Source organism: Anas acuta, chromosome 5 (genome assembly GCF_963932015.1).
Source record: "Anas acuta chromosome 5, bAnaAcu1.1, whole genome shotgun sequence".
Taxonomy (NCBI): domain Eukaryota; kingdom Metazoa; phylum Chordata; class Aves; order Anseriformes; family Anatidae; genus Anas; species Anas acuta.
This window is the reverse complement of record NC_088983.1, coordinates 40,662,034-40,687,679: the sequence shown is the minus strand read 5'-3', so window position 1 is coordinate 40,687,679 and position 25,646 is coordinate 40,662,034. Positions and strand designations below refer to the sequence as shown.

At 33.0% G+C, this 25,646-nt stretch overlaps 1 protein-coding gene across 10 annotated transcripts in view; it reads left to right on the top strand.

The window, feature by feature from the left end:
- CDIN1 (CDAN1 interacting nuclease 1) overlaps window positions 1-25,646 on the top strand; it is a 129,093-nt gene that overhangs the window by 51,820 nt on the left and 51,627 nt on the right. For 9 of the 10 annotated variants that reach the window (XR_011097184.1, XM_068684346.1, XM_068684345.1 and 6 more), the window contains exons 6-10: window positions 1,501-1,580; window positions 1,944-1,993; window positions 5,062-5,129; window positions 10,190-10,255; window positions 12,038-12,143. Coding sequence is in view for 9 of the 10 variants with exons in the window: in XM_068684346.1 (XP_068540447.1) it covers window positions 1,501-1,580; window positions 1,944-1,993; window positions 5,062-5,129; window positions 10,190-10,255; window positions 12,038-12,143 (370 nt within the window). In the remaining variant the exon portion in view is untranslated. The remainder of the gene's footprint in view (window positions 1-1,500; window positions 1,581-1,943; window positions 1,994-5,061; window positions 5,130-10,189; window positions 10,256-12,037; window positions 12,144-25,646) is intronic. The other variant, XM_068684348.1, reaches the window with a different exon arrangement.

The following is a 25,646-nucleotide window of genomic DNA, read 5'->3' as shown; positions in this document are numbered from 1 at the left end:
TTTCATATGAGATTAATATGATACAAATATGTACTATGGCATTATACATCTGGAAGTGTTTTGGCCTAGTGTATCATTCTCTTTAAAAATGCTTATGCCTGAACAAATTTTTGCTCCTGTCTTTAATCACGCCATTCTTTGCAAGTCTTGCAAAGCCTTTAAATTCATTTTGGTATTTATATTCATTAGCATTACGGTGTAGTTTTCTAAACTACATATTTTATTGAAAATATTACTTTCAACTGGTTGTGATGCTTGTAGACGACAGCATCTGGGGAGTGGACTAAACTCACTATCTCTAGTTTCAGCACAGCCTCTACACGCACACATTGACTAACACTACTGGCATTACTGCTTAGGTGGAGGGTCACAGGTTCCAGGAGTCCTTTCACAGTATAACATGCATGTAACAGAGTGAAAAAACTTCGGCCCTGAGTTGGGGAAAATTAGGTGAGAAATAGGAAAAAGTAGGTTTTATCTTTATTTACAGGACTGAAGAACACACAGGTTAAAGGAATTTGCCTGAAGTCACACAGGAAATCTTTGGCAAAGCTGGGAACCTTACTAGTCTCAAGCCTGGTCTACACGTAATGATTTGATGGTATAAATATACCAGCAGCTGAACTCTATCAGCAGTTTTTCCCAGGAAGGAGGCAGCACATGCTTGCACAGCAACATTGTTTTTTTTTTCTCTGAGAAATTGTAAAATGAAGTGTTTGATGTTTTTAGAAGGCATTCTTGTAGAATAAAGTCTTTCCACTCCTTTCAGGAATTAATTGGTATATGCAACCACCAAGATTAAGCATCTGTGGATAAAACAGAATGCCAGCTCTTCAAGGGACTGTATTCACATTTGAAAATAAACTAAAGGCAATTCCTGACTAATGTTATTTTTTCTTATTGTGGTAGTAGTGATTAAGAGACTGATAAATAGTCCTAAATTCACTTCTGATTTCTTTTGTTTTAGATTTATATACTTGAAAATACCACAGAAAACCTTTGACCAACTTTTAAATACAGACAAATAAATGTGTTGACATCAAACTAATAAATAAATTTGAAAGCTACTAAACTAGAATCACCAAGTCTATAAAGTAGATTGTTTTAAAGGCTTTTTTGAATTTTTCTATGTCTTCTTTAATTTCTCCAAAGATAGGGAGGTTATTTTGAGTTATATTTTCTGTATATTAAGCAGTTTATTTAAGACCTATGTGATGCTTCTGAATTATATAGTGTCCAGTGAAACTGAGTAAGTAAACAAGTGACTGCTATCACCTTGTGCTAAGAAAATGCTTTTGTGTTTTAAGAATTTTAGAGTTCATGTATCTGAGTGGATATGTTGTGACAAATTTATAGGTCTGTTGTTGCTGCTTGGATAACCTTAAAAATTATCAACATCATCAATGTTTTCCTTTATAAATGTATGCCTCTCTTCCTGCCTGCCAAGTGGATAACTGTGCTAACAGGTTTTTGTATGTTTTTGTTCTTTTTTGTCACTAGCATCCAAAACTCTTATTAATAGTATGCTACGGGACCCTTCTCAGATTCCAGATGGAGTTCTAGCAAATCAAGTCTATCAGGTATTAATCACAGTTGTCTTTTTTTTTCTTTTTTTTTTTTTTTTTTTTTCCTCTGGCAATGCTGTTATCTGCCTAGCAGAGTAAAAGATTTTAAACCTCATTTAATTACTGTCATCATAAACTATCACTGAGGTCAGAGTGCACCATAAATGGCAATGCAATATTTGTGAGGGGAGCATTTCACTTTTTAATAGCTCGCTTTTACAGTGAATAAAAGCATGCAGTTTTTGTTTTCTGTGTCTATATCTGAATAGCATCTGATAGCCTTTTTGAAGAAAAGTAATTACTGTTTTTAAGATACTGTTCAACTGTAATGGTTTTGTAGTTGCCCGTCACTATACTAGTTCTCTTATTTGTCTGCAGTGTACTGTGAATGACTGTTGTTATGGACCACTGGTGGACTGCATCAAACAGTATCCTTTCCCATAAAATTTTAGGTGCACAATTGACGAGCTTAGACTGTATGGAAGAGATGTGTCTAGCTTTAACCTGACATAAAGTTCTGCTTCACAAACCACGTTTCATAGTCCACTGTTTTACGTTCAATCAGCTAGAGGGTCGCTGCAGAGCTTTCGCTGACACTGCTTAACAAAAATCAGATGGACCACGGCAAGTTGTCAGTTTGGTGGATGCACATTCGTATGCCTGATTGAACCTCTTTGGTTTTGATTAGTTGAAATGCATGTCTGGTTTTCTATTAAGAGTAGTTGACCCTGCTTTGAGCATTGGGGTTGGACTACATGATCTCTGGAGGTACCTTCAGTCTCAAGAATTCTGTGATTAAATTAGTAAGTTGCATAGACAATGTTGAACATTATGGCATTGCTTTATTATCACAGAATCACAGAATTGTCTAGGTTGGAAGAGACCTCAAGATCATCAAGTCCAACCTCTGACCTAACAAGTCCTCCACTAAACCATATCGCAAGTTCAACATCTAAACGTCTTTTAAAGACCTCCAGGGATGGTGACTCCACCACTTCCCTGGGCAGCCCATTCCAATGCCTCACAAGCCTCTCAGTAAAGAAGTTCTTCCTAATATCCAACCTAACTAATTATGAATATGTATTTTAATTAGAATGTTTTCAAGTGCAGTTCAGGTTGTGATAGATTGACTGATTAGCACTTTTAAACTCATACCTAACCTTCCAATGTAGTTCTTTTATTTTTTTTATCTTAAAGAAAATGAGGCTGGCTGTAGAAAAAAACACTGTGTAGCTTGTATTTTAGGAGATGGTTTGTGCTTTTTTTTTGATAGCTTTAAAATATTTAGAAATCCTCAGTATCCAGTAAGAATACTGAGGGAACTCCACAGATTACTTATTGTTCAAGACTAAGTATTCAAGACACATTGTTCAAGACTAAGAATTTTTTACTGATTTTGTTAGGAGTGATTCTCATAACCCCAAACCTATTTTAATGAAGTCCTGAATGAGTAACTCTGTGGTTTCAATCTGTTATTGAAAGAACAGTTTCAAAATCATAGTCTTCTATCATTGTGCAGGCTAGCAAGGCAATTCCCTTCCAAACCCTAGAGAAACCTTGCGTAAATCTCTTCATCCAGTTTGGGTGAAGATCTGGATTTCACTGTACAGTGACAGGATAGGAGAGCTACAGTGATGTTTAGTTATGCATGTGAAACAATACTTCTTGTAGTTGTGATACATATGGTGATTACCTCTTGAAAATATGTTCTCTCTGCTAAAATATTTGCATGGATTCTGCTGTTTCATTTAATGACTGCAGGATAGAGTTCTAACTGTATTTGTTTTGTTTTTAACCTTGGTCTTAAGTATTCATTAAGACTCTCTTCAATGTTAAACATGACTCTCTTAAAGTAGATCAATGTAAAAAGTTGAACTTTTGAAAAGGTTGTTGATCATCAATTTTCATACCCAAAATTTGGTACTTTAGGATTAGTATTATTGTTGATGAACAATCTGACTAAAGTCTTCTGAAAGAGTTACGAACAGTTTTTAAGAATAACTTGACTGCAGTCTAAATGGTTTTCCCTATTGTCTCCAGATTCTGGTTCAAGATATGTTATTGAATATACAGTGACATCAATGAGAATAATCAGGAGATTTTCAATTCTATTTTGGTACAGAAAAGTTTAATACTTGGCTGTATGAATGCATTATCTGCAAGTATGTTGCTGAATTAGATGTTAATTTTGAGGTGCATAAAATAGTTAAAAATCAATTTAAAGTTAAGGTTTTAAAAGCATAATGTCTTCTGAAGGATTGCATATTGATTTTAAATATAACTATCTAATTGTATATGCATGGACTCAAGTATGAAGTCAACCTCTTCGTAAATGCCAAGAGGCTATTTTTCAGTAATAGTTCAGATGCTTACGGGAAACTAGGCTGCTAGATTGCATGAGTAGAAAATGGCTTGTGAGGTTATTTACAAGTTTTGCCCCATGGTCATTGCCATACATCAATAACAGGTATTATTATAGACTAAGTCTAAGTGTTTCTGCTTATGGTGCATTATAAATTCTGTTTGCAATATTTTTTCTTACATTTTTGGCATTCTTCATTTGCCCCCATTTTTGTGCTGTAACTGCTAGTACAGTTTAACATAATATATAGCTTCAATTGATGAAAATGTGAAATGATTCCTTGCAATTAGCTTTTTTTGCTGTTCAGCATAAAACATTGGTATAATATAGGTAATCAGCTGTAATGGGAAGATGATCTGTAGTTTACATTTGCAGAAGTTATTCTAAATAAAATCAGGAATTTAATTGTTTTTAATGTAAGATCCTTTATTGTGATATTCCATGAGGTTCTTCTTAAAAGCTTCCAGAATAGAACTTTGACCTCTGGGAGGATACATTAAAATGTTTGATCTGATGAATTTTTTTTTTTTTACATATTGCTAAGAATAGCACATCGGATCAACAGGCTGTCAGTGAAGTGAAAAGGACTTTGCTGTAAAATATTATTTCATTCTTCCCTGACATTAGTTCACGCTTCTGAAAAATCAATTAAAAGGGTGTTTTTTTACAATAAGATCTTTCAGATGGATTTAGTGCCTATCAATTTCAGAATATAAAGAAAAAAAAAGTTTATTTCATTCTTTACTGAATTAGAGAATTGATATGTTAATCATAAAAGAATAACTTATAAGCTATTTAACCACATGTTTTAAGCTCATGCTTTATTTTAATTTGGGGGACAGGGAGCAAAAATAGAAATATTGCCCTTATATATTTATACCAGGTAAGTGTGGTATAATGGGTTTTAATTTTGTAAAATGTATTCTGATGCTATATACAGTAGTCTGATTTTCACAAAGTGCTAAATGCCTCTGCCCTGTAAGGAATTTCAAAAATTAGAGTTCACATCATTGATCACTCTGAAATGAAGGTGAAGGCCAGTAAGCTTTATAATGAATTATTTTACCAATGATATTTTTCTGAATTTGTTTCTTTTCCAATGTAATCTTCCATTTCTTAACCTGAAGCTATCAGTGCTATTGGGCATGAGCATGAAGTCTTGCTGCGAGAAATGCTTTTGGAAAAAAATCTCTCTTTCATAGGTAAGAATCAGTGGTAGAGGCTAGCTAGAGGATCCTTAACTTTAAAGATTTCAGTGACTGTTTACTTAAGAAAAAAATAAGCCTCAACACTCTTTGTATTAGGTAGTAAAAGAAGAGTAAAAAATGATTGATGCTGTACATGTTATCTTTTATTGATTTAGAACTGAGCAGGAACTCAGTTACCTAATACCCTATATATACAGCACATGCACAGGCTTGCAATTAATATTTTATAGAATAAGTAGCTGAAAAAAAATGCTTTAATATCTGCTGCAGTATTACTTTTGGTGTCATGAGATATTAGCCATAATCTAGGCCTTATGAGACTTAGGAGGAAGCGTAAGAAATATTAGCTTCAAAATGCTTTCTGTATAAAGAACTGCTAGAAGATCCACTCACTTTGCTTTCTATGCAGTTTCTTGCCCCCCGCCTCCCAAACAATGAAAGTCTCTATATTGAAAGTTATTTTGAGGATTAATTGGTTAGTTATTTTCTTTCTCTTTTTTTTCTTTTAGCATGTACTACATTTCTGGTGTATAAGTGCCATTAAAACAATCATCAGTATTTAAATGATCAGTTCTCCTATAGTGATAATAAACTTAGTATTGACTTTTTAAATATTGGATTCCTTATGTGATGAAATTATTAATAAAGTGAATTGCTGTCTTTTTACAGTTGAGTGTTATACAAAGTTTGTATAATTAAAGAGTTTTACTGGTAAAACTAGTAAAATTAGTAGAGATCTTTAGGAGATCTTTTCTCTAGATTCGGGGTAAGATTTTGGAAAACTTTTAACAAATTTAGAAATTAGAAAGAAAATTAAGATTTTTAGGTTTGTCCACAAGATTAAAGAACAGAGTGTGCTCTTTTATTTTAGTTATTCCTATCTTTTTACATTTTTCTTCATTACATACAAACTTGCAAATGATACTATGAAAATGTGAGTTTTTTTTTTAACTTGGCTGAAAGAGAAGAGATAATAGGATTAAATTGTAATTGGAGAGACGATATTGAGTTAAAATACTAAACAGTTCTATGAACAATAAGTATAAAACAAGCTGCCAGGGAAGGTTATGGAATCACCTTCAATGAAAAATTCAAGGCTAGACTTGACACTCATCCATCAAAGCTGGTAATGAAATCAGTCCTGTCACGATACAAGGGAATGGACTAGATGACTCACTAATGGATCCTCAACCGAACAATTATCATTCTTTTTGGCTTGTGCAAGCTTGTGTTTTACACAAATCAGATTTAAATTTTAATGATTCATGACCTTGGGTAAGCATCAATTTTACCTTTAGAAATAAGCTCTAAGAAATTTGTACTGTCAATTCAAAATATCTAGAATGGGTTAACTTGTCAACACACAGAGATATAAATAAGATGGATTAATTTATTGTTTACTTTTTATGCATAGTGAAGCATTGTTTACTCATGATTTAAGATGTGTTAATTGTTTTTATTATATCCTTCAAATGAATGTGCCTCAGGTTCTGGATTTGATTTAAAAAAAAAAAAAAGCTTTTCCTTCGTATCTGCAAGATGAACTTTACTGTATTTACTGAAACTCTTGCAGTAAAATCTTTCCTTTCTCAAAAATTGCATCCAAAACTACTTGAAGAAAACCCCTGGAAAACAGAAGAGATGACTATTTCCTAAAGGTCAACAGGTTCTGGCTTTGTCTGGCTTTCCATCTGAGTAAGATGGAGTTCTGGTGTTGGAAATGGCTTGTGACTTAGATTGCTGTACTGACAAAACTATTACTTTTTAACCCATGTATTAAAGAAACAATTCCTGCTGCCATTTTCCATGTTAGTGTAATACTGTAGTGTACTATTCTTCTAGAATAGCATTTTTTTTTGTTACAGTTATGTTTACCTGGGCAATAGAGAGTATATTACAGAAGAAAAAAGCCTAGCAGCATTTAGTGTCAGGAAGAAAATTTGTTTCTAGAGGACGTAGTTTTCAAAGCATACAGATCAGAAGTAGCACCTTCAGATTCACTCAGAAATCGATTGGAAACTTAAACAAACCAGTGTTTTTTGTATTTTAGGAATGCATTGTTCACGAGAAGCACATCACTTCCTCTCTACATCAGAAACGCAGTTCTCAAGTCTTTTCTGTTTTGCTTGAGATTTACAGAATCAATGGAAGCATTCTCTCAGAACAGGCTAACAGCCTTCCCTTCTTCACTGGTTCACTTGCCTTGCTGAAATGCCAGGAATTTCTAGGTTATACGTAGGATCTAACCTCATCTTTTCATGTCTTTGCCTACCCCAGAATTTATTAGGAATGCCTTTAGCTATAATGGGAAGGTATATAACTGACCTTTCTAGAATCTTAACCTCCTTTTGCTCCCACTATGGTGTCCCTCAGTAGCCTGGATATAAATCATGAAATCTGTTTAGTGTTTTCTGCTATAGTCTTCAATGTGCAGCTACTGCCTACTGATGCACCAATAGAAGAATGTTTTGCTTCCTTGTTACATCCAGAGGCTAGTATAAGAACAACAATGAGTTAAATGGTTATGATTGAGTTACAGTAAATACAAACCTCCAGATCTGTTGGAAATCTAAACTAATGGACAACATGTGGACAAACTTAGGGCCTTTTCAACATAATTTTCAAATCTGAGGATGAAGAGATGTAGCTGCCGTGGGCTGGCTTTCAAGCAGTTTTTCAGTCATTCTCTTGATCTGTATAAGACCTAAAAGATATTTTAAGGTGTGCATAAGGCTACTATACCAATCTAAGGCTTCTATACTAATCTGAAGCATTCCTAGGCTAAAAAGTTTGAACGTCCTTTTGATGAGGTTTTGGCTTCAAGAATCTTTCTGGTGATTTTGGGGACCTTCTGTAATTCCTTTTTTCTTTTTATTTTCCCAAAGTTACAAAGCTTCATAATAATTGAAGAATCAGTAATATATAATTATTTTCATGTGTGTAATTGCCAAATATATAATAAAGGTGTTTTTTAAATATATTTTTCACTATTTCTCATAGTGCAAAGTGTTAGGAGAAACCGAGGCAAAACTTTCCAAAACAAATTTAAAGCAGAAAATATATTGTGTTAATCCATGTGTTAAATGATTTCAAAAGTAATCAGACATCCTTGAAAAAAGAGTCTGCTAAAGAGTATAAAGGTAATGCCAATGCAAACTCCAGCTCAGACACTTGCCAAGTTGACCTATCAGCGGATGTAAAAACATTTCTGTTGGTTTCAATGTGGAGGGTTTTTTATGTTTGTTTAAGGTAAATATCCTTAAATTTGTGACATTAGCCTTTGTTAGATGTGATGGAAAAGTCTGAACATTCTGTTGCCATTTGTGTGTTCCCAAATAATGAGTTTATAAACTCATTTATAAACTTTTTATAAACTCATTTATAAACTTTCAAATAATGAAAGTCTTTTCCAGACTGCCTTAAACAGTTGAGAGCAGGTCACAGTTAAATAGGGCTGGATGAAACCGGGTTACGTTTTACTTTTATCAAAATTTAAAAATTCCTTAGAATATTCATTTGTTTTCATAATGTGATGTAAAAATCTCTTCATAGGTTCTGTTAAACTAGAACCTTGTCAATCTAAGCATATTTTATCCAAATACCTAACAATTTAATTTTGAAAGTAGCCAACAATCAAGTCTGGCAACAAATCCTAGAAAAGTTTAATAGCTGACCAGGTGATATAAAAAAGTGTTGGATTCCAAAATCATGTATTTACAATGTAGTGTTCCTACTGTGAATAAATGCTCTCAAATTTCAAAAGAAATACCACAGCTATTAAAAAGAATAAACAGCTATTGCAGTTTGCATTTAAAGTGAATGTACAGCATTCCAGAATTACTGGTGTCCTGCTTGCAGTATTAGTTCACTGTATAAAAATATACCTCAGACTTTTATTTTTCAATAAGGAAGGGGAGAGAAGTTTGCTTTAGGCAATTTTTAAAAATTTTGATTTCTAAGAGTGTATATTTTTCTTGTCATTAAAATGTTGCTTGGACTCAAACTGCTGACCTTTCAAGATATGCACAAAGTATTCTAAAACTGAGTTCTGAACATTGGCCGTGAAACTACTGTCCTAACCTGATAAATGGATTGGAAATAAGCTACCCAACAGTGAGAATGGACCATTAATTTTAATCAAAGGTGATGTAGAAAGGCGAATGGGATGCATGACAATGTCAACAGCCCAGTAGGTGTTAAGGGGCTACACAGCCTTACTTGTTACTAGGTTGTGCCATTAGTTGAGCTTCGGTGAAGACAGAAAGCCATGCCTGGAATTGAATGACCAGGTCACTCCAAAATCTAATGGTGTATCAGAAATACCAATGTAATGGTATTGGAAATCAAGGACAATAGTTTAAAAAATAGTGAGGGCTTGCTTTCTCCTTTTTTTTTTTCCTTTTTTAAAGGAAGCATCTTTTTTTTTTTTCTGTTTTCTTTCTCAGTTATTTCTTGAAATATTCAGAAGCAATAGATTTGTATAGTTAATGCTAAGAATTTATTTTATTATTTTTTTTATGTTCTGAAATTGGTTAAATTATATTCAGGAGGCAAGAGAAATTAAAATCATATCTTCCCTCTATTAGATTTCTGGGAGAAGATTTTCTTATTTATTTGTTTGTTTGTTTGTTTATTTAGCACCCTTGTGCTAACATTAAAACAAAACTAAGAAGGCAGCTGCAGTATTCTACGTTTGTGGTGTTGGTAGGATTAATCTCAACAGCTCCTAATGTGAGAAGACTTTTCTTTCAATCAGCAAATATATCTCTTTATTTTGAATATTTAGGGGTTATAAAATACTGTATGACAGCTTGAATTAATGATGTTTATAATGAAGACATAAAAATGCAGGGATGACAAAGAAGCATTTTTATATCCATGCTTCAGGTTTTCTACGAAGGTTCATTTAATCTGACACAGTGTTGCATGCATAAGAAAGATATGTATGAGTGCATTAGTAATTCTTACACTCTTATTTAAAATAAAATTAATGATACTGCTGTCTAGTTAATAGAATAGTTTTATAAACAATAGTTCTTGTTCTCTATATATAGCCGAAGATCAGCTTCGTGCTAAAGGTTATGACAAAACACCAGACTTTATTTTAGAAGTGCCAGTAGGTAAGTCTTTTAAAAGAATTTTTATTATTTTATTTTGTGTATAAGTGTTTATGTTAAAATATTACAGCTACTTAAGACATACAAAAGTAAAGTATATTATAGGATACAATATTACTCTGTTTTTCCAGTGTTTACCCAATAATTTTAACAACTTCTACTTTGTGTGAGAGTATTACCCATAATACAAGTAAATATAATTTACTCTTCAGTCTTTGCACGTTTTTGTCACAAAGTCATAAAAAAAAGAAAAAAGAAAGGAAAAAAAAAAAAAACACTAAACAATAGGAACCCTCAAATCCTCACTCCCTCTAACTTGCTCAGCCCACTTTATGATGTAAAATATGAAATACCTATAATTGTCTTAAACTTTAAGGCACAATCAAATGCAAAGCAGTCTTAAAGTAATACCATTATGCCTCCAGGTCACTGTGTAAAGGTTTGTCATCATGCAGTTACTCTCATGCCATCACGTTGCATCTAAATACAACTCAGTAGTTCCCTATTTTTTTAAAAAGCCTGCATTAACAGGAAGCAAGAAGGAATAAAAGTGGGTAAAAAGGGCATGCCAAAGTTCATCTGCATCTTCTGGTCTTTAGGCCGTATAAGAAGGTAAGATGACCCGTTGGCTGGGCCACAGAAGAAAAACATAAATGTTGTCCAAGTGTAAAGGATTCTTAATGATCCTTTGTAAATCGACTTTCATATAAAAAGACTTCTGATTCGCCTGCTTAGAGCACAACACCTCACTGTGCAGATGTCTACTGGTGGGTGTGTCGGAGAAAATAAAAAGTTTGAAAGCTCTCTGCAAAAGTCATGTGCATGACTTTTTTGGTTCTTTGTTTTGACAACAGTTGGAATTATTACAGATAACAGATACATGCATTGGTATAAGGAATTGAGTGTGTACTGTGAGAGACTTTGTCTCATCCTAAGCAGTTCTTCAGATACCATCTTTCACCACAATAATCTCTCTTATCCAATAGTTAGACTATGTATATGAGCGTCTTCTGAAAAGTTTTTAAAGACCTCCTTAACTCAGTAATGGTATTCCACATTGCCTTAATGGAGAATGGATGATGTTTTAGAGCGATTGTCATGATTTCTTCAAAATTAGATTGTCGGTGTCAGAGAGGACTTTCCCCCGAAAAGAGCATTTTATTAATATTGCAAAATCAATTCTGCAAAAAACGAGGAAAGACACCAATCAGTGCAAATCCCGGAGTATCCCAGAAAAAGAAATTCCAAATTGTATTTTTCACATAACCCTCCTTATACCTAAATTCTTCCTGCTGAAACAGTTCTGATTTTGCAAAAGTAAGGAAGCAGATATGTATCTATGATAACCTTTCTTGCTGTTCTTACACAGTCTACTCTAGACTAAGAATTTTCTGTGTTTAGTGGCTTAGCTAACTGTTCTTGATATTCACCAGTCATCAGTTCCTTACCTGACAACTCTTTTCCAGCAAAGTAAGGGTGAAAATAGGATGAAATTGCATCTTAGTCTGGTCTCTCTTTACATTCTGCATGTTTTAGAATAAATGTGAATATCTAGAACAGGATGTAATTAACTTAAATTGAGACTCTTATCAATTAAAATACTTCGTGGTTTTTTTTTGAAAATGTCATATGTGCATATTCAAAAAATATTTTTACAAATATGTAACTGTTGCAAGCATGAATTATGTGGTAGTTTGGGGGTTAAATAGGGTATTCCCAAATACATTCTTACAGGCTGTTGAGTTTGATTTTCACAGTTCACTTTATTTTCTGCTGTCACCCTAGCTGTTGAAGGACACATAATTCACTGGATTGAAAGCAAAGCCTCATTTGGTGATGAAAGTAGCCACCAAGCCTACTTGCAGGACCAGTTTTGGAGCTACTGGAATAGGTACATTACTGTTATTTTTCCCTATAGATAAGTAAGAATATGTTTTTTAAAATAAGTTACTGGGAAAAAAAAAAAAAACATAAAGCAGTCATGACTTTTTTATTACGCCATGTGAATAGAATACATGTTACTAATCTGACATTTTGAATTTGATTAATTAGTATGTCAAATTGGAATGCTGAAATATTTGTGAAAAATTCATATGATAATGCTAACAGTTAACAGATATATATGGTGATTTTGCAGTGATGCTGGAAAACAGAATAAGCTGATTTGGTACAGAAGCTGTATTTCAGTTTGCTTATTACTTGACTGAAGGAAGATTCAGTAACCTTTTGTAATACTTGCAAGGTGCCCAACTTGTTCTAAAATCTTCACAGTCTAACAAGTGTGGTTTGTATGTAAAGAACTTTATTGCTTATTGTCAGCGTATCTAAATCGTTTCACTTTTTTTCATAAAACATTTTTGGTACATTATCTACATGTAACACAATAATACATTCTTTTCAAGCTAAAAAAAAATATTTAAAGGAATATATGAAGAGAAGTGAGTTATGCTGGACAGAATTTTTGAACATTGATTTTGTTGGTATAAAGATCCTTTAAAGACTTAAAATATTTCTGCTTTATTCTTATAAAGGTTTTTATTGTGTATAATGAAGAAGACTTAACACTGGGGAGGACTCTTTTTGTTGTTTAAATCCTACACAAGATACTCATCTTAATTCTATCTTTGTATGTGGTGGAACCCTAAGCAAGGCAGTAAGTGAGGTAAATGCAAGTTTTAATAAAGGATTTGTGATAGCATAGATTAAGAAGTCTTTCTGGTGTTTACAAGGTCGTTTCCATGAAATCTGAGGGATAGTGGAGAAGATGGCACAAATATGTTTGAACATGCATCTAACAACATATGCCAACGTCAGTTGCCAGTCTGTGATGACCATCAGTATTTCAGCTAAATGTAATAAATGCCAATGTGAAAATTGCTAGCCTTAGCTTGGGAAATGCCTTTAAAAGCAGTTTCTGTAGGATGCAGCAGAGATAGAAAAACTATATTTTGAGAATAACACTATCAGAATGCATGATTATGCTCTGTCAAAACAGTTGTTGATATGAGGAGGGCCTGTGCTTATTTGATAATCCCAGAGAGCAGTCAATTGGAGAACTTGAACTGAGGTTATGGGAACCTCAGGAAGACTGTCCATTGTTGGATGAAGATGTTGTGCTACAGGAAAATTATAGACAAGAATTTGTGAGATATATAACCAGAGTACAAGACTTAGAAACAATTTTGAGTATGTAACAATATCTAGGCAATTAGTGAGAGTGGCAGGAAAGATGCTGATGCAAATGGTGCTGAACTTGCATATCAGTGTAATGAGCAGCTTAGGCTGTGAGGGGTCATTAAATATACTGACTAGAATATTTTCAGTGGGTATGTGTTTGAGGGGATAGTGTAAGAGGAAAGCAGCTCTACGTGAATTTTAAATGGATAACATGGGTATAAAGGTACAAAGTTGAGGTGGGGAGAGAAAGGTAGATAGACAAGTGGGATGAAGGCATTGATCCATTTCAGGTTTGCAGTAAAATTGCTGTTGCATAGTCAAACTTAGTTTTTGTCTTTTTCTGCTAAATAAAATGACTATGTTTTGGCTTGAGCTATAACATGTAAAAAACTTGAAAATACTGGCTATCCTTTGAACCTGACATTTCTGAAAGAAACTTCTCTTATGCTTTTATCAGGAAACCAATACATAGCTAACTTCATTCTAATTTCAGTTTTATCATGTGATAATTAATATTTTAACTTCAAAAATAGAATAAAACTGAACTGTTAGTAAAATACTTCTAATGTTGCAAAAGCTAGACTGAATTGAAATAGGGATCATTAGAAATGTTTTGAAAGTAGTTTTCAGATTTTGCCTAATCTTTTTTTATAGTTATTTTATAGAAAGCATCTAGAAAAATTGGTAATTCTTACATATGTAAGGGCTTTACATTCATATGAAGGAAACTAGAAATCTCCCTACTGGGATGTGTTATTCCCTAAATCCAGAATTTAATGTTAGGTTAACTATGGAAGTAAGGCATAATTCTGTTTTTTTGGGGGGTGTTTTGGTGGTGGTGGTTTTGTTTTTGTTTTGTTGGGTTGGGTTTTTATTTGTTTGTTCATTTCAATTTTTGGTTTTGTTTTGTAACAAACAAATCCTGTTAATTTTAAATTTTAATTTTGGTACTACTTGGTTAAACTAACACTATTGCATCTTCTGAAATGAGTTCTGAATTACTACAGCTTCTTCTCATATAATGGCAGTTGGATTAATGAACATTTGATGACTGATTAGGTTGCACGAAGGTTAAACAGTTACCTTTCATTCCTCTCTGAAACTATTCAGGAAAAAACACAGGTGTAGCTGGACAAAATGCGCATCAGTTTTGAGTGGTTTAATGAATCAGCCAATTGTGGTTTAATGAATCAAGGATCTCTCAAGTGAGAACCAGTTTCCTAGGCAATTCATATGTACCTGTATCTTTCCTTTCCACCTGAAGGAGGAATCTTTCGGAGAAGATGCATCAGTTCATAACAGATGTATCATGATCTTCCTTCAGGGTTCTGTAAACCTGATCTGTTGGTTGAAGTTAAAGTTCAGTTGAAATTGGAGAGAAATGCTGTAACATCACCTGCTAGATGGGGGTAGAAATACATGCCTAGAAATACATTCACTTTGAAAGGAGTGAATGTGAAAGGTTTTATATCTTTTCCATGGAGCTTTTTTTGTTTCTGTAAAAAGTAAGACTGAGACTGGAATAGTTTCTGGGTGTTTTTCCACATCTGTAACAGATGTAAATTTAATTCTGCACACAGTCTGACTGAAAGCTTTGAACGTAGCTATGGTTTGTTTGCTGTAATGCGTATGTTTCATTAAGTCCTGTAGTCTGTGCTAACTAAATCTGTGAGTGTCTTAAATTGGCCTGTACTGACAGGAAAGAAAAGGCACTTTCTCATTTAACAGAACGGCTCCCTAGATTCAGTCAACCATGTCTATTCACCTCAGTGCAAAAGAACACCTTTTTATTGCTCTGAGTTCTGCAGGGACAGCTTAGCAAGGTTTTTTTATGGCTCATACATCAATGGTATTGTTAAGCAATTTTTGGTTGCAGTGCCACACTTGCAACTTCATCTTCAAATTAAGCTTCACATTAAAAATGCACAAAGTGTACTTTGTCAGTGGGTTTGCACAGTTATAATTTAGGACACTGTTTAGATATTGAGAATTTTCACTGATAAACAAAAAAAAAGCAAGTTCAGTCTTACGTTTTCCCAGGCTGGTTTTGGAGAGTGATGTTTAGGAAAAAGCTATCTTATACACTGAACAAACTTAGTATAAAATGAGTTGCAGGCTGCAACTTTCACTGCCACTATGTAAACAAAACAACTGCATGTGCATAACATAACATGCAGTTCAAATAGTAATTAGTGGACGCTGCCAGTGACTTGCTGTAAGCAACTCAAATACAGCAACTTACATTTTGTACCTTCTGCAATATGTACCTTCTGGAATGTAATTTCTAGAGTACAAGGAGAAAGCTTGATGCCATTGTTAGCATTTAGCGTTAGCTAAAGAAACTTTACTATACATGTGGGAGAGACTGTAGGAAAATGTCATATTTGATACTGATATTAAAATGAAGGTAATTTCACACAGTTGAAAGAGAATAATTTCATTCTGTTTGACTAAGAATAATAAGTCATGACTGTAGTAAATTCCTTTCCCCCCTTTGCTAAATGTCATTATTTTTGTTTGTTTGTTTTGAAATAATAAGTGCAAGTTTCTCATAATTAATTTTAAAATAGTAGCCACGCTTTTCTGAAAACTAAGTTCATGATTAACTCTGTTGTTAATTAATACAATATGTCTGCTCTTGAGACTTTGGTTTATAACCAATAGTCTGAGTAATGAAATCACCAAGTCAAAACAAAAAAAAGGTCTTTCAGATAAATGTGAAAAGAAAAAAAATAGAGTGTTCATTTCAGTTACAAACACATCTGTTCTATTAGTTTCTTTTTGAGAAGAGTGTTCTGTTCATATTCATTTGTAGTTGACGCTAAGAATGAATCATTTGTGAGCAAAGACTGAATGAGAACATCAAAATGATGCACTTTTTTTTAATGTTCTACTGTTTAAAATGGTTTGGCATTATGTTACTGTGAAGACTGCCTAAATAATAATTGTCGTCTGATTGTAGGTGGTAGGGGAAGAGGGAATCGTGCTGTGGGCTTATGGATGCATGTTCTATAACAGTATCAATATGATCCAATTGAAAATTGTTTAAAAAGTTGTACTGGTGGGTTGAAAGCCAGTGGTATAACAACTTGACTTGGAGGAAACGTTGGGAGTTGCATTTGTCAAGTAGCTAGGAAAACCGTTCATGCATACCCAGTATCCAAAGCTTCATTGGCAGCCCAAACATAAAGAACTGAAAGGTCATTCTTCTTCTTGCAGTACGATGGTTTGTTGACATATTTTGACACGCTGGTACAATGCTGAAAGGTTTTGACCTTACTGCAACACTGAGGGACTTAGGGTTTGTTTAGCTATCTAATACTCTTAGATTTTCACACGTTGGATTTGCTCTGTTGCTGCTTCTCTCCCTCCTGACTCCATTTGAATTAGTAAATTAATCTTAAATAAACCATTGATGTAGACAGAAGGGGGGGGGTATGATGGTTTTGCAACTTAGGACTAGGTATAGATGTTTCTATAAAAAATAATTTATTTATTTTAGAATCTGCCATACCAACTTGCTCACCTTAAAAGCAATGAGTAAGATAGGTTTGCTTCTAGACAAAAAGAATCAAAATCAGTGAAATAATGCTTCCTACTAGTTTACTGTATTCAGTAGTTTAATTTGTGAAGATGATAAAATTCTTTGTTCTCCTCTCAGATATATATGTACACACACACAGAGGCACACCTCTGCACTTCACAAATATTCTAGATACACTTAGCTTATCTCCAGTGAATCACTGCTTTATTTATTTAACAACATGAACAGTATCAAACTCAACATGCAGTTTATGCGTTTGTTTTTCTTGTTTGTTTGTTTGTTTTGTTTTGTTTTTACTTTATCATAAAAGTAACATCTTTACATTTTACTGGTCATCACCTCATTCAATAAGGTGACTGAATAACAGACCATGAAGATGTCTTCCATCAAGACCACACCTCATGCCTAGCATTGCTATAACATTAATTGTTGTGCTGATTATTTTAGACTATTTTGTATCAAAACGCCTTTTGTCAAAACAGACCATACTGTATACTGATTAGTGTATATTAAAAAGTAGTAAATAAGGCACTATAAAGCTTTATTTAAATTATTTTTCGCCTTCTTTTTTTCTGTACTGTCTTAAATATTATGTCACAGGAGACTCGTGTAGTGCGGATAGAGCATTTTCAGCTTCCATCTACATTACTGCAAGGCTTCAGCTCCAATTTTCATGGTATTTCTCATTCAGATTAGACAAGCATCTAAGTTTATGTACGATAAGAGCTGACAGCATAGATCCTGCTCTGCTTGCCAAAGGCCTGGTTGCAGACACTCCACTATGTCAAAGAATGTCAACCCCCCACAGACATTACCTTTCAGAATTCCTTGTAATTTTTAATTGACATTTACATCTGACATTTTCAATGTATTTCTTAGTGTTGAGTCTTTATCTATCTAGTAATAGTTAAAAACCAAAGCAAAGCAAAAAGAATCCCTTCCTGTAAACTATGATATCATATATTTTTTTTATTTAACAAGGTCAAGTTGTTAGGCTGAAACTCAAGAATGACCAACTCCCTCTCGCTTTATGTAACTCCGTATTTGCTAGTCTAATCCATTTCAAATGACAATTGAGGAGGGAAGTAGGAATATAAAGTGAAATTTAACTTTTAATGAATGAAACACATGTTTATTATTACTATACATCATGAACAAAAAAGGATACAGAGATTTTCAGTATTTTTTCAAGAATTTCTGTAGAGATTTCCCTTTGAGTCTGGTGCTTGAATATAGAAAATGGTGTCTTCGCACCTCTATTCATTTTACATGTACATGCAAACAGCATAATATTGTGAACAAAATGAAGCTGGCAAGTATGTAATGTAGCTGTATGTTGCAAAGGCTGTTGTGCATCCTTCCCTTCAGAAATCTCGAGTTTTCATGTGGTTTAAAATAACAGAAAACAAATAAAGTAGTGTGAGTACAATTATCTGTCTGGGAGAAGTTAAAATGAAGGACTACAGTTGATCATAAATGTCACAAAGCAAAGAAATAGAAGGAGTGTTTTGTCACAAATAATGCTGCTTTTCTTCTAATTAGTTAATTTACATTTTACAAATTAAGGGCAAGATTCAGACAGAAGATAATCTAGTAGCATATCATAGCTGTACTGACCTGTATTTGTATATGCCAAATTTAAGTTAATTAGAAATGTAGATGCTGTTTGTTTTATCTGTCAAAAAGCTCATCTTAAAAAAAATCTAGACACACTTTTTCCCCCAACATTTATCATCTAAATAATAGTCTTGCCAAGATGGCAGCCTCATAATAAACTCTTTTCAGTGGAGTGATGGGTAATGAAGCTTGCTTGTGAAGGCAGCGAAAAATGTTGTCTAGCCAAATGTGTGAATATGATGGCTAGAGAATCAGTGGACTTTCTCAGTCATCAATCTTTTTAGTAGCCTCTTACACATCTGAATATTTTGATAGATGATCTAATAATTGAGTTATCTATCTTTCTAACTATCAGAGTTGCATAAAAATTATTCTCACATGCTATTGAATATTAAATATATTGGGCATCCAGTAAATTTTTCAAAAAAAGGTCCAAGAGGTGGAGGAATTTAGTCATGTCTTAAGCACACTTTAAAATATTGAATGATAAACTACTATATCTAGAGTACAAAGCTATTTGTACTAATGTAAGAAAAAAGTAAATATTGTCAATAGCTGATTACAAATAGGTTTCACAGTAAATAAAGCACATAAAAACAAGACTGTTGAGGTTAGTGCACAATCTGAGAGAAATCTGAGGTATAAAATGAGTAGATTCAATAGTCTCTGGCTGGTTAATGGGCAACATTCACATTTACACACAGCTTCACAAATTCCTGGTATCTAGGAAATCTTGGCATACAGTTTCACTGCAGAGTCCCAAATTACCTTTCAGCCTCTTTGAGAGTAGTCTCAATATATACTGAGAAGTATGTATTGAAATTGCCCACATTTTGTTTATTCTGTGAGATTGTACAGTGCAAATCCAGGGTACAAGAATCTGCTTTCCCAGGACAGTTATCTTGTGTTAAAGGAGACACGGTATATGGATAAGTTGCATTAAGCACACCATCAGGTGTGTCTTACTAGGGCTTCTGAGTAGCAGAGCAAAATGATTGTTGGTGTTGGTCTGGTTTTTTAAACACTACGGTTCAAACAGTCATTTGTATAATTCTTGATTTCAAATACATTTCTGCTCAAAGGTTTGGGTAAAAATCATTTTAACAATAAGAAAATCATTTTTAACAAAAAGAAAATCATCATTTTTGGATGGAGAATATTTTCATTTCAAATATTCCTTTTCCCTCTCAGTGTCACCAGTTTGATTTACGTTCCTTCTTGTAAATTCTGAAAAATTGTATGTGGGGGGAACTCATCTTCTTTAAAAAAAGAAAAAAGAAAAAAAAAACAGTCTAGATTGTATGTTTGTTTTGGTTAAGTACTTTATTTGTAAGTTTCTTAATTACAATAAGGTAAACACAAGTATGTTTATGAATAGTTCTCCAGTCAGCAAAGTGAGCTTTCTTTCTTTGTTCAGAACAGGAGTGACCAGGGTATTTCTCTGTGGATACCAAAAAGTTATTCACTCATTGTAGAATTGTAATGGAAAAGGCATGAGAGAGAACTGCTTAAAAGGGAAAAGGAAAGATTGATCTCAAGGAGCTGCATGACCATTGTTTGACAAGTACTTTGTGAAAGTATCATTGGACATTGCCAGTGCCTAAGGATCTACAAGTTGAATAAAGACTTGTCTGTCTTACTGTCAGCAGCTGTGACTCTCATGCTTAGTAAGCAAAGTTTTTGATGCTCGAGAGTTCTTGTTAAATGTGCATTAGTGGTTTGATACATGTTGGGTAAACGTAAAGCAAGGCACTGAAATAAGATGACTTCAGTATCAAAAATGTAAGACCTCACAATAAAAATGTGGGTCTGAAGCTCCATGCATCTTGCAATACTGCATACCTCATGAACACTCCACATTTTTGTTTTCAGCAATGGTTAAATTAATTTTATGGAACTTTAAATGGCATAAGCATAATTTCACATAAGCATAATTGCACATAATTTTAACCTAGAAATAAAATATTAGAAAACAAATTACAAGAAAAGGTAAAGTTATTCAGTATTGTTACTTGTGGAGTTTTAATATAAAAAAGCTAAAATTACATCTGAATATATAAATTAATAAGCAATTAACTGGACTTGATTACTGTCAATGTTTGATTTTATTTATTATATGTGACAACTTCTGACATCAAGTAAATTGGCAGTTTTTCTAGTCAGTATTTGTAGCATGGCTACATGAGAACATACCAAGAACATACCAAGCTCTGACATATACACAATACAAACTTGTGTACATATTTGTATGTGTAATTTTAGAATGTTTGCATTTTAATTTGAGAAAGGGATCTTCATTTTCCTCCTCTAATCAAAATAGCAAGAGTCTGTGTTCCTTCTGGTTTGTCATCTGATTAGCATGCTCTCATCCATCACTAGTCTTTGATATGAACATCAAGAAATCATGTCTTTTTGTTTTAAATGATAAATATGCCTTTGTCATGATTACTTACAGACATTCCAAGATTTACATCTGAATTGTCAAAGTGTAACTGCACAGCTTCTCTGATGTGTGACATTATTAGTGAAATAAAGAACTTTTTAATTTGTCATGGATAGGCCTTAGATATTGAAGTTACAAGGCTGTGTTAGGTGTGATGCTGGAAAAAACATCTTCCTTCCTCTAGTGTTTTTCTAAGATTTGTTGTTTATCATTGAGAGACAATCAGCTGCACAAGAGCCTTTGCGGACATCCTTATTCGTGGGGTCCAAGCCTGTCTCTTCAGGTTTCATTATTTAGGTCTGATGTCTAGTTAGCTCATATCAAAACTAATACCATCTGAAGTACCAGGCTTCCAGTGGTCACACAACCAACATGAAAATTTCTTCAATCTGACTAATATTATTAAAGACAGTATCTCTTTAAACTTGAGCTTTGTTTCGGTGTCTATATCAATTATATATTCTAAGTGCATTTCCTTGAATGTGTCATTGCTTGTTTCTATAGACAAAGTACATCTGAATTAAATGATATCCTGCACATTTTTAAATAAAAATAGTGAGAATGCAGGCATTTTGTCTAACCTATTAACATTCTTGCTATGTACTGATGCTACTAAGACAAAATGCTACCGTATTGCTGTCCTCTCATTGTTAATACAGTACAGTAAATTAAAATGTTTTTGAAGGTAGACACCTAGATAGATTTTTTTATCAACTATTTTATCACTTATTTGTAGGAAAAATGGTGTATGTCATACAAATATGTAATTTAATTTTAGTTCCTATGGAAAATAAGTGTTCCTTGAAATCTTTGGGCTCACTTAAGCATGGTAAAATATTATTTCCTGCATTTCTTTTTTGCTTTTGCATTTATTTTGTTCTGAGCGTATTGTGGTCCAATTCATTTTGTGGTATAGTACTGAAATTGAATCTTTGAAATTTACAATTTCAAGATATTGCAATTTATAACCTTTGAAATTTACAAGATAGTTCAGACAAGAGTTCAGTGAGGAATCCCACAAAATGATTTAAGGGCCCATGATCATGATCAGCTTATAAATGCAATACTTTGTAATAGAATATATATGATATACTGTAATATATAGTTGGTTTTTATTATTTTATTAATCTTTACCTCAGAGCTGTTGATCACAACATTTTTGATTTAATCAAGAGTATCAGTCTGAACCCAAATTCATTTGAATAATAAAATAATGTAAAATTGATCATTTTATTGTAAATTTCTGACTATTTCTCTCTGTATTTGGAATGTACTGTTTAGTTGATTTTAAAATAGTGAATAGTATATACATGTATATTTCAGGCTCTCTGTAGAAGAGTAATTTTGAAAGTATATTCTCATTTATTTGTTTCAAAAGGAGAAATACTTTATATCCTTTGCAACACAGCTCAGTACATTGAGCAGGATTTTGTGACATACAAAGGATGCATGTGAGTTTTTGAGACACTGAAGCTGTAACCCAACTTGAAGAAGACAATGATGGCAGTGAGCTTCTGTACAGAGTTAATCAGCTGCAGAATTTGTAAACTGCGTATGTGTCAAAGTTGAAAATGTTAGCACTCTGATAGAAGCTTGAAAAGGTTAGACCTGATAAAAGCCATCAGCAGTTAAAGAAAGTGATTTATGGGAATGTAATGACACAAAATGCCTCATTTATCACTCATATATAGATAGGTTAAGGTTTCTGTGTCATACTTTAAAAACTTGACCACTTAGGATTGTCAAAATAGGTACTTAATTGCCCATCATACATTTCAGTTTGAATTTCCTTTGCTTGAGTTTTGGTGATTTTACTGTTGTGCTTCTCATATGGTTCTTTTTAAAGTCATTCATATTTCATATTTATTTAATATTTGTTTCAAATGGTATGCTCAGTGCTCTGTTAGAACTTTTATTAGGTAAAGCTGTTGATTTGAGTACTATCCAAATCTTTTGTTGATTTACAATTTCATTCAGCCTAACTGTAGGGAAAATGACTGAAGGTTTCATTTTCTTTTGTTTTATACCACTAATTCTCATCAAGAGTTTACAGCTTTCTAATTCAATCCGTACATTTCCTCTCCAAATTGAAATATGAGATTTAAAAGTGAGATCCATCAATTGGTTTCCAGTTCCAGTCACTTAAGTTACTGTTTAACTCCATATAAATTAAATCTAATCCAAAACTACCAGTACTGTTAAATGATCCTAAAACAAAATAAGAATGGTAGGAAAAACGCACAGTAGTGTGTTATACTTTTCCTGATTTCATTTGAGGATAACAGAAAGCAAGTCCCATAGGTTTGAGACTGATTTTTTTTTATTTTTAACTGTCCACAGTTTTCATCATAATGCTGAACAAAATAAATACAAATATGGGTAAACCCTCACTGAGGAATTATTTTTAAGAACACATTTATAAAAATAAAGCAACTACTTCAAAGACATTGCATAAATGTTAAAATACAGGTTCAACTGCAGAAAGAAAAACTGTGGTAATAAAGTTTGGAATGATTTCTTTCTCTTCAGCTACTTACCTTTTTTAAAACTATTTAATCCTCTTATTTCTTGATTTTATACAGAAAAGTCTGAACAAAATAATTTTAATTTTTAATATCAAAAAACCTTACCTTTTTGCTAGCTTTCACAATTTATGGCCCCGGTTGTATTGCATTCTGTTTGTTCAGCGATGACCTTCCAGGTTCGATTTAAAAAGAAGTCAGAAGCATTTGTCATGTGTGCTCGATCTTGTCCAGAGGTACCTATTGTAATTATAAAGGACTAATAAGGTTGTTTATAATATAACAGTCTGACATCTCTAGAAAATCTTCTGGAGAGCAACTTTTTTTTTTCATGTCTATTTGAAGGAAAAAAAAATCTGTAATCTTCTTGCTTTATGCTTCACTGTGTCATTTTAACATTTAGTTGAGAAAGTATAAAGAACTTTTACCTCCAAAAACATGACTTAGTTTTAAAAGATGAGCTGTAAGATTTGCTCGTTAGTAACACCTTTTGGAAAAACTCAGTAAAAATATAGCTATAATACAGATGCATCCTATATTTAATTGGTGCATATAGAATTGATGATGATGTACTTGGAAACACAGAATTGCTTTCACAATGTTAAAAAAAAAAACTACTTATTAACATGTCTGTCACAAAAACATGTGATGCATGAACATAAAGAACTATTTCTTAGAAAAAAAATCCAAATTATGAAAATCTTGTTTATTCTAGTTTAAGTGTTTATAAAGTACTGGTATAAGTAGGTGTTATTGTAGTAGTATTTTACATTATATATCAAGATTTTTACAATCAACTTGTGATTTTTCCCTTCATACGTCTTTGTCTTATTTCCTTTCTGCCCTCTCCTCATCCATCTCAGCAGCATCCAGCAGTACTACTTTTTTATAGGCTTATATATAAGGTAGACCAAAACATACTAAAACCAATGGAATCTGAATGCTTGACAGAAATGTTTACCTCTTCTTGTAGGGTATGTAACAACACTGTAGTATTGTCAGGCTACAATACATCATTTAAATACCCTTAGACAGCAAAAGCAAAATCTTGACAATTCAGTAATCTCATCATGTGATTTCAAGAAGGCTTTTTTTCATATCTACAATTGAAACAAATTTATGTTGTATGTATTTATGGTTGTTAAACTCAAAATTGTCTCATTTCATTAATTTTTAACATTGTGCTCTCTTAATAACTATGAAGAAATGTATTAAAATGCCTTAATTATAGGGCTAGAAGAAGAGAAAGCACAAGTCTTTTTAGCATATGATCTTTCAATTGTTCACTAAAGGATAAAGAGGGCATTCAAGCGTGGTTTAGATAACTGTCAGCAATAATAAAATGCAAGGTAGTTTGTAGAGCCTTTAAAGACCTTTTGGGGAAATAGAATTAATTAAAAAACAATAAAATGGACTTTCATCTGAAAGAAATCCAAAATGTTATAAAAATTCAGAATCTCATGGTATTAAGAATAAGGATGAGGAAAAGTAGCAGTGATAACATTCTGCAGTCCATGCAGCAGTGATAGCTTTATCTTTTGTATGTAGATATATGTCCTTTAGCTTTTAACACACTACCATATTAAAGCGTACTTCACATTTTCTTAGCTGAGTGATTTTCCCTGTTCTGTTGGTTGTTTTTGTTTGTTTGTTTGTTTGATCGTTGTTGTTTGTTTGTTTTTTTTTAGTTTGCTGTGCTTTTAAAAATGTTTATTGTTTTTGATGGGTTATTGGTTTGTGTTTTTTTTTGTTGTTGTTGTTTTTTAAATGAATGGTTAGAAACGAATGTTGAATTATTAGCTTCTAAATGTAAAATTGTATTATTACAATTACCCACAGAATAGTATAAATGACATAGTGCTAGCAGCCTGTTTGACTACTTGTAAGAATCAGTAGGTTCCTACTAGTCAAAATTGTCTGTTATATACCATGAAAAAACGTTTCAAAGTACGTTTCCAGTTTTTGTTTCTTTCTTCCCATTGCATTTGCCGTTAGTGTTGTTGGCTGTGCATTATGTTGAAAAGTTTATTTAAGCACTCGTTCTGCACTATTGAATTATACCACTTTTGGCAAACTAGGAGAACTTAGTTT